Source organism: Cinclus cinclus, chromosome 3, assembly GCF_963662255.1.
Source record: "Cinclus cinclus chromosome 3, bCinCin1.1, whole genome shotgun sequence".
NCBI lineage: Eukaryota > Metazoa > Chordata > Aves > Passeriformes > Cinclidae > Cinclus > Cinclus cinclus.
The window spans coordinates 45,311,482-45,321,792 of NC_085048.1; the positions used below are offsets into that span (position 1 = coordinate 45,311,482).

At 43.4% G+C, this 10,311-nt stretch overlaps 1 protein-coding gene across 3 annotated transcripts in view; it reads right to left on the reverse strand.

Moving 5' to 3' along the window:
• Positions 1-9,453, reverse strand: part of CDK19 (cyclin dependent kinase 19) — a 118,518-nt gene extending 109,065 nt beyond the window's left edge. For all 3 annotated transcript variants that reach the window (XR_009933054.1, XM_062489942.1, XM_062489940.1), the window contains exon 1: positions 9,165-9,453. Coding sequence is in view for 2 of the 3 variants with exons in the window: in XM_062489942.1 (XP_062345926.1) it covers positions 9,165-9,292 (128 nt within the window). In the remaining variant the exon portion in view is untranslated. The remainder of the gene's footprint in view (positions 1-9,164) is intronic.
• Positions 9,454-10,311: the final 858 nt, after the last annotated feature.

Here is a 10,311-nt window from a genome sequence, read left to right on the forward strand (position 1 = left end):
TCAAAAGATAGGAGCATAAGCTAACTTTGAAGTCTACAATGCCCTTGAGAACAAGCCAACAACTGATACAGAAACTCAGTTTCAGGAATAGACACATTCAAAGACATGAGCTGACACCCACTCTCAGCTGCACTGAGGATAATTAACACAAGCAACAAACACAGCATTTTTGAATGCGCAAGGTGTTAAAAATTAGCACGAATCCATGGTAATTCATTATTAACAGAGGTGAGAATTTTCTCTAAACACCTCTGAATTTGCTGAATTCATGACTTACAAGAAGTATCTCTCTCAAAACAACCAACTTCAGAGCCAAACATGCTGTCATGTATGAGTGGCCCTTGTATCTCTTCAGGCTCTCAGGCCCCACAACATTACCAATGAGGCGGGAAAGTCAAGGACAATCACAGCCAGAGCTGAATCCCAGAATTACCTGTGTGAATGCTTCCAAGTGCTCTAATAAAGACAGCTAAACAAGAGAGGCAGAAAACCTTCTGGCGCACAAACAGGATTGATTCTTCCTTCAACTAATGAGTGAGGAAAGCAGATACATTGCTTCAAAATAGCAGAGTGTACCTCCAGATGGAGTTTCCATTCCAGTATCTTCAGCTTCTGCCTTTAAGTCAATTGCCTATAATTCTTATTTTCACCTGACTGCAAAAAGAAATCAATAGCATTTTCTACTTAAGTCAGCATGGAGTGAACAAAAAAATTATCAGACTGCACACAAGGCCCATGTTATGGGAACATGTGTTTAAAGCCACACTGTCCCAGACTGTCCGCATTTATTTAGCCCAGAACCCTGATACTCAACTGAGCAACCTGACACTCCCAGCACACGCAGGAAGCTATGGCCATTGCTGTGTCTATTGGAAATCCTGTCTTCAGGGTGGTTTCATCTACAAGATGAACAACTGTAGAATAACTCAAGATCGTAAATTTTGTAGAAAACGGATGACAACTGTGGGAGAAACAAGCAGTTAGCCAGTGACCTCATTTGAAAATACTGTTTTAAAGATTGCTAAGCCCAGAAAAGACAGAAACAAACATGAACATGAATCCCCTTCAGGGATCTACTCATCCAGTAATCTCAGCTTCTTCAATCTTTCTCACAACCAGAAAAGTCAGTTCTGTTTTCCAACAAAGTAAAATTAAATAAAGAGATAATAAAGGATAAAAATCCCCAATCACAACACATCAACTAAAAAACCCAACCCATACTTAAGACAGTCATTGTGTAAAAGTCAGTTGACATTATCTCCACAACATTTCTTCCCTCCAGTCTTATTAGATGCACTAGTATTTCAGAAATTCTCTCAAACTCCCACCACTAAATGAAAGGATTGTACTCCCACAGAGAAGCCTAAAAAATGTTAATAAAAAATTCAGATAGAGAAATTAATTTTCAGTTGAGTTAAAGATTTTTCCTGGACTTTGTCAACAACAAGTTTTGGTTTAAAATATTTCTGCAATTTTTTCTTCTTGAATCTGTTGAGATAGTGAATTTCACAAGAGGTATAATGATTTCTAACATCACAACCTGCATTGTTATCTGTCAGTCATCTAATTTACAGTCAAGCAAACCATGTAAACCAAGCTTCCAGAGCTGGGAGGTCTTTTATAAACCTATGTAATTTAGAAAACATGAAACTCAAGTCAAGTCAAAACAATAAACTTCTTGTATTTGCTACACAAGTAGAAACTGTTCTTCATTTCCTGAAGTCACATACGGAGTTAGCCAAAATGCATTTGTCCTGGACCAGTTTCAGCATTCCTTCAAGGAAATGCACTGTATTGAAACAAATAAATCTTTAAGTTCTAACACTTTCTTTCAGTAAAAAAATAAATAAAACTGCAGTGTGTGTCAGTTCTCAAATGCCAGCAAAGGAGCTCAAAGAACAACACATCTTTAGGAGCAGAATGTAAGAGCTGCCTATCACTGCTGCTAACAATCCCTTCCCGATCACACACACAGACCGTACCTCTCTTGCACCGAACTTAAAGCAGCAGCAAGCACACAAAAACAGAATCACTTCACAACACAGAACTCACTCGCTACAAGCAGAGGACAAAGGCACCTTCTGATCCAAGTCCATGAAAATCATGAGCTTGATTAGGGCCACAGAACAGGCAAACAGCATTTCAGTAGGTATTTTCAAAACATAGGTGAAAACTTAAATGTTACTGGTAAACCTATAGTGCAATCTGGTATGGATAGTCCACAGAAATTTTGGTTAGTTGTACAAACACACCTGCAGCATTATTAACCACAGCAATTTCTGGGGCTTCGTGTTTTTTGCTGATTTTCTGGTATCTTTTTAAACCATATGTAATGGAAAATACTCATGTTGAAAATAAATTTATGAAAAACACCTCTATGCATCTACCCACAATATAACATGTTAGATTGGATGACCCAGAAATACAACATATTAAATTGCTATGTCAAGCAGTTCATATGAGAAGTATTTAGTTTCTGACCTAGTCCATGGTCTATCTTGCTTTGCACCCTATTATTAGACAGGGTGCAGAAAAGAAACTCTTCTTCTCCTTTAACCTCTTACTTCCTTTTCCTGCAGCTCTATTGGAAAACTCTTAACCCTCTCACTCAGTTAACAGGAACCTTCTTGCCCTCTTCATTTCATTAAAAAAAAAAAAAAAAACTAAACTTTGAACATTTTTCCTTCATATCTTAGGGGCTAATTTATGTACAATTCTTACTTTGCAAGCTTGGGAAAGATTCATCTTTTTCTATCAAACACAACCCCTTCTTCATCTTACTGTGACCCCCTTTCTTCCTCAAGCTCCTCCCATCACACCATCTTTGTGCTTGCCACAGTAGCATTTGGCTGATATTCTGTCTGCTATTTGCTTTCTGAAAGTGATGAGACGCTTTACAGCTCATTTCTGCGCTTAGTTTCAGGGAGAGTAACAGAAGAAACGACAAAACAGCCATAGGAGAAACCATATGCAAGAGTCTGTGGGAAGCATTAAAAATTACTCATCACCACTTGCACTATCCTCTTGGGCAGGAAGCAAAGCCACTGTACAGTTGCAACAACAGCTGTCATTAAGGCACAGATATGAAGTACTAATTATCTAATTTTCTGTTAGAATGCATGGCAGGCAACTAGTTAGACAGGTTTGGTTTAGTTCTGCTGCTCCTTCTCACACATATTGAGAGCTATATATTCAGTGGTTAAGAGGTATTTTCAGGATTTGCAGGTAAATCGAATATTTAGGTTTTCTTTGCTTTTGAGAGATTTTAGCAAGGCATAAACACCTTCAGCCATTCTACCTTCCTCAAGATAAGAAGTTTCATCAGGAAAAGAAAAAAATATGAAAGTGGAAAGCAAACCACAGGTTTTCAGATACCACACCTGGCAGAAGATTTTCTTGCAGAGAGAAGCAATTGTTTAAGACCTAATAACATTGCATTCTGACTTTGGTCAATAATTTTTGTGATTTAGCCTGTCACAGGTTTATATTAGTAAAGAGCAATTACAGCACAACACTCAAATTACTTATGTTCAAGGCAATGTCAAATAGAGGAAGTAAGAAAACAAAGATACAAATTATCATAGACTCTCAAATGTCTTACAAATATCAACTTGCACTGGTAAATAATATTCCAGTTTCACATTCAAGAGAGTATAATCCTTGCCACATCAGTGAGCTGCCTCTCTTTTAAGAGTAAATCCAACCGCAGTGGACATGTACTCATTCCCCTGTCATTTTGCCACCAACATTGTTCACTTGCAGCATTTAGCTAACTTGAGTGCAAGTTTCCTCTCCTGGCAAACTCCTACTATACAACTTAAGTAATTTAAGTTTTATAAAATAAGAATATGGGGAGAACAGTACACAAATTAATTGCTATATGAATACTGATTTAAGAGATGAAGCAGATTAGCTCTTCTACACTTTAAGTATTCTACCACCACAGTGACCTGAGCCACCACCTTGACCAGATGCAACCTCTGAACAATACAACAATACTAGCAGAAATGCAGAAATACTAAATGCACTAAGTTGCCCCAGAAGAAATTAGGTTTTTCCGCTGCAGCCATGCTTCACAGCAGATCTTTTTTTTTTTCTCTCTTAATCAATATTTTTCCACTTCTCCTTTGAAAAAAAAAATCAAGTGAAATTTCACATGGCCACAACCATAAGCAGCATTTCTGTGTTAAGATTATACATTTGACTTGGCTATATACTTCATCCTTCTTTCTCTCCCCATGTCCTACCTTTCATAGAACCATATAATGGTTTGGGTTGGAAGAAATTTTAAATACCATCTACTTCCACCCTCCTGCCATGTACAGGGACACCTCTCATTAGACCCGGCTGCTCAGAGCACCATCCAACCTTGAACACTGCCAGGAAGGGAGAACTCAACTCTTATGTGGACTTGGATGCTTATATTAATGAATTGGCACATCAATATCAGTCCAAGGAGAAAAACAGACTCTCCTCTTCAGTTACAAGCTTACAGTACTGAAAAATAGGGAAGAGGGAAAGAATATTTCATTTGTCTTCCCCTTCCTATGCCTGTATTCCACAGTGATGTTTCTGGACTTGCACCGCCGTTGCCCAGTGATTCCCTTTTCAAAAGGCAATTCTGTATTTGGCAAGGAAGATGAAACCTGTTTTACACCAACTCTCTTTTTAAAAGTTACAGGTACAGTAACAACAACGTAATCTGACAAGTTACAAAAGCATAGGACTACAGTAGCATATAAACCTATCCACCTAGTCCAATGATAGATACATTGTAAGTACAGGGCAGTGCCAAACCTTTTATACTTGCCAAAGGACAACATGGCAGGAGGGTCTGTCAGGGCAGTGCCAGTTACTGAGCTGGCAGTGAGCCTGGGAGATGCCCAGGGTACAAACCCTGACCTTCCTACCACCATCATTTTGAAAGCTGATCATTTCATATTTCTGTCACTCCTTCAGTAACAAGATTAAAATATGCTAAAACTTGCTTATTGAAAGGTGCTCTGAAACATACAGATTAAACTAAAATGACTTTTTTTTTCTTTCCAAGGAGGTATATAGATAATATTTATTATAAACTTTGTTGCCCAAATGCAGCTAGTGAGTCGAATAAAAAATAAAATAGGCCATGACTGAGAAAAAGCAGCCACCTCAATTGCTTGTTTACAGGTAAGCAGAACCAGCAATAAATAGAAAGGTTTTATTCACATGAAGATACAGCTTTTATAAGTGTTGCATCTGCTGTTGCTGCTATAGAATGAAGAACAGAGTGGCCTATTTTCTACTTGACTCAAGCATCCCACTATTCCTTGCACTCCTGACTAACCAGCAGTGGTATCTTTTCAGCTTGCTGACTCATGCAAACATCCACCTGCAGGTGGACTGACATCCCGGTGAAGAAACAGAAATGCTCTGTAGTGGCCTGGCCTCAAGGACTGATCATTTTGAAAAAGTAAAGGAAAATAGTTCAGGCATACATAACAAATGGAATTTCCAAACCTCACTCAGCCTAAGACTTGCCTCTCAAATGAGGAGGAGATACAAGAAGTGAAACCACTAAGCACAACTTCATAGCTTAGAACGTGATCAAAGAAGTGACAAGGAACATAATGAGGAGAGGTAAAGCATGAAACAAAACTACATTTTCCTAACCATGACTGGAAAAGTTGAATTCTTTGCTTTACTAGACAGATGCGAATGTGTCCAAGAAAACACTTAGCAAAAGTCAACATGATGCTTTGAAGCACAAACAAAAAAACTATATCAGACTTTCCAGCTACATAAAGATATCAATGACTGAATTGCAATCATGAGGCTTAATATCATGATTTCCCCCAAAGTCACTAATCTGGTTTTAGTGTACATAAAATAAAGGATTGGACAGCTTACATAAACGCCTATTTTCTACACCTTCTGGACTACAGGGGTATTAATGAAAGTTCTGTAAACCAGGTGCCTAATTTAGCTAAATGTATAACACAAGTAGTACCTCCAGACCTCATCAGACCATACAAACACTACTGAACTAAATAGAAGCTGCAGCTGCTCAAAATCTCTAAAAGATAATGACTCAAATATAATACCAACATTGTTCAAATCTGACTGTCTATTTAAAAAAAGAAAAAATATTTTAACTTTCATAGAAACCAGTCAGCTCAATAGAAAAATGCCCAAATGATATTCTACTCTAGGCTGAAAAAGCCAAACTAAGCTGTTGCTTTGTCAAAAATCTGCTTTTATGCGCAAGCCATTCACAGAGCTCTAAGCAACACAACCACTGTTTTACAAGCTTTTTATTGAACAGCTTGCCAGGCTCCATATAAACACATTTTACTATTTCATAAAATTCATATGCCAACTTTCTGAAACATGAAGTGACAATTTCTCAGTGGAATTTGTGCAGAGCTACAAGGTTCTTATTGCCCTCAGCCTCCTGAGACTGTAAATTCACTATATGAAGCAAGAAGCCAAAAATCTCTCTCTTTTATACAGGAATGCCTTGCAAATACTGAAACAGTCTCTGCTAAAGAATCAGCTAAAGAAAAATTCCTTTACACGAGGCTCAAAAGCCCCCGGTGATCAGCACACAATAAATATGCACCACTGCCTGATTTCTTTTACTAATTTCTTTCATTAGGGACCCCTTAAAGTTCAGAACTAATGCTAAATATCCTCCAACCTGCAGATGTACTTTAGCTAGGTGTTTACATAAGGAAATAATCTCATATTAATGGTTTTAGTTGTTTTCTAATTTTTTCCTGAAATTGTTCACATCTTACTTTCACCCAAGGATCTAAAGTTACACAAAAGCAACTAAGAGTGAACACACCAATGCCATAAAATGAAGACCAAGAAAAAAAAGAGAAAAAATAAGCCACTTTTCAAGCTTCATGAAATAAAGCCTCGGAGTATACAGTACAGTTGAATTTGTGCCATGTTATATTACATGTCAATCTATCTGACAGCACTGAAACTTTGCACTTCCTTTTACCAGTTAGTTTTCTTACAGCTCAAGGTCTCCCTCTGATTATTCCCAGCTCTGACACAATAGATATCCTTTTATCACACTTACTTTTGCTTTACTACCCATTTGCATTTGTCATACTGCTACTGCTTTAGGGATTTTGAAGACACATCCTTTACGGTGCTTTGTAGCAGCAATGTAACTCCAGTGATGGCTTTCCATTGCAGATGATGGGAATGAAAAAAATGTCTGGTTTTAAATTACATCAAATTTCTTTCTTTCATAAAACAGCAAATCAAAAGCTCTGCCTTTTTTATGTTCTTCTTACAGGCAGCAATTTTAGGCTTACTTTATCAAAGAACAGCAACAAACATTTAACTAGCATTTTTGGTCGTTTTAGTATACTGCTTCCTTTCATATATCTCATGGATGTTTTAAATAAACATTTTTTTATATAAATTAATACTTAGGAAAAAGAAGCAACCATGACCACTTAACTCAAAAATACTGGAAGAACTCAGTGGCAGCTTCAATATCTGGAAAGCTTTGATATCTCAAGTTAGCTATGCTCTAGTACTCCCTAAGTTGGCAGAGCAAGCTAGCTAGAATCAGAGCTCATTTCCTGGCATTTAATCCTTCAGTGGAATTAATGGCTACTTTTCAGTTATTAATCATTTTTATACTACAACCTCCCAATTCAGAGTTTAAATTTTCAAGACACACATGAATGCCATTTACTCCTACAGAAGAATCCCTAGATTTCTCAACTAATCTAAAGCGGCAGCATTCCCTTTTAACCACCTCCAAAATTATATTTAAAAGTTGTCATTTTTCCACATTCAGTCTCTTCTTTTTCAAAGTTTCAGTTCACTATAATGGAAGGCTATTCCCTTTAGCATTCTGACAAAAAAGGAATCACCTCCAATTCACAGATATATTTTATACAACCTTACAGTACGCTCAGAACACTCTGCAAACATAGCCTGTGTTTGTGCACCAGGCACCACAGCGAAAAAGTGCTCAACAGCTCTTCTGAAAGCAAAGGACGCTGTTTGGAACCCACACCTGCGTGAGAGCCTTGGTCAGGCCTCAGGACTGCTCCCCTTCAACAACTGCATGCCAGCCAAGCAATCCCAAATTACAACTCCAGTTCAGCACGGCTCTCTTAACCACAGTACCCTGAAAATGGCATCCATGGAATACCTATCCCAAGGCGCCAGCTGTCTCTTCCCCAGAGAAGAAACCTTGCTTAGCCAACATACGTGGGCTTAATGCCTAAAGGACCCCTCTGGATCAAGCCAGCAGCCAGGTGTTTGGGGACAGGGACTTGCGTTCTGCTCTCTCACGGGAAATTGATGGAGACACACCTGTGCGTAGGTACTGGACAGCAGCCGCCAGTTCTGCCTACAAGGAGCGTCCCAGACAGGCAATCAAGCCAAGCGTGCCCGGCACTGGCATCAGCGGGGTACCTGGGGCTGGGGACACACCAGAGACCCACACACGCCCCGGGAGCTTCCCGGGCCGCTCGGGAGGGAGCACCCGGGGAGGGGCCGTCGGGAGCCAGGTGCTCCTCGCTTCCCAATCCCCTGCAAGTAATCGGAACAGAACGTCAAAGTACGAACGCGATCACACAAAAGACGAAAGCGACGACCCGAAACGCGGCGTGCAGAGCAAAGGCGACCCCCGGGCACAGCCCGCTGACACCGCACCACCAGGGATGGCGGGGGGAAGCGGGGCAGAGCGGGACGAGCTTTAGGTTGGACATTTAGGTACGACTGCTTACATAAAGGGTGATTAGACATTGGAATGGGCTGCCTAGGGAGGTGGTGGAGTCACCGTCCCTGGAGGTGTTTAAGGAAAGACTGGATGTGGCACTCAGCGCCATGGTCTAGTCGAACATGGAGATGGTGTTCGGTCATGCGGTGGACTCGATGATCTCTGAAGTTTTTTTTTCCAGCCTCATTGATTCCGTGACTCCGAGCGGCCGGGCACCGATCCGCGGGTACGGGACACCGGGGCCCGCTCCCGGCGCGGGGGAATACCCGGGCTGGCTCCGCGCTCCGGCCCCCGCGCTGCCAGAAACTTTACGAGGAGGGAGGGAGAGAGGGGAGGGAGGAAGGGAGGGCGCTGGTGGGGGGGGGGGGGGGGGGGCGAGGGGGGAAGGGGGTGTGTGGAAGGGGGTTCTCGGCGCGGCCCTTACCCGTCCTTGCGGCGGGCCTTGTAGACGTGCCCGTAGGTGCCTCTGCCCACCTTGCATCCCTCGTACTCGAACAGGTCCTCCACCCGCTCGCGCTCGGCCGCCAGCTTCGACTTGAACTCGTAGTCCATGTCTCGCCCATGGGCGGGGAGGGAGGGACGGGCGGACAGGGGGACGCGACAGCCGGATCAGCACCCGCAGCTGGCGAAGCCCCCTCCCGGCGCCGCCATGTCCGGGACTCGGCGGGGGCGGCGGGCGAGGGGGACTGGGAGGGGGCGGTTTGTTTTTGTTTTGGTTTGGGGCTTTTCGACGGGGGGGAGGGGGCGCGCTCAGCCGCCGCCACCCGCTTCAACTAGGCTCCTCGCGGCGCGGCGCGCGGGGTGCCGGGAGTCGTAGTGCGGCTGCGGGAGCCGGCCCCGCCACCGCAGGCGGGGCGCCGTAGCGGCCGAACTACAACTCCCGGCATGCCCCGGGCCGCCCCGGCCGGGCAGCGTCGGCGCACTGCCCTCCCCGGAGACACCGGAGCGTTTCAGCGGCCGCTGGGAACTTGCTGACTCTTCACATTGCGCGCAGAGGCGGGAGCGGCGAGCGCGGCCGGACGCGGCGCCTCTGGCTGGCAGGGAGCGAGCGAGGGAGGAGGACAGGGATGGACGGCGGACACACACCCCATGCTGCGGGGCACCGAACAGCGCAGCGACTTGTTTATCTCGCCAGCTGCCATTCACGGTGCGGCTCCGCCTCCCTGCGCGATGCTGCCCTGTGATTGGTCAGTGCTGCCCCGCCGTGCGGCGGCGGGGCGGGGCCAGGCCGGCCCCACCGCTGCGGGTCCATGTTGGAAACGGGACGTCTTGGAGGCCTCCTGCGGTCGGATGCTGCTGAATAAGCCGGTCACTTACAGAAATACAGGGGCACGTACCGTGTTCGCGCTGAGATACAGCCCAGGCGTATTGCTGCGTCTTTATGATCCTGTGCCGTAGTAGGGCTGTGTCCCGTCAGCCCCGAGCAGGGAGATTTTCAGACAAACGTGGCGCTGCTTTGGGGTTCAGATTTCATCAGAGTACTTTGAGATCACAGAAACACTCAGACCTCTTAATGCTGTCTAGGTCTTTCGAAGATTTTTTTTTTTTCTTTGTGAAAAGCGTGACTCTGC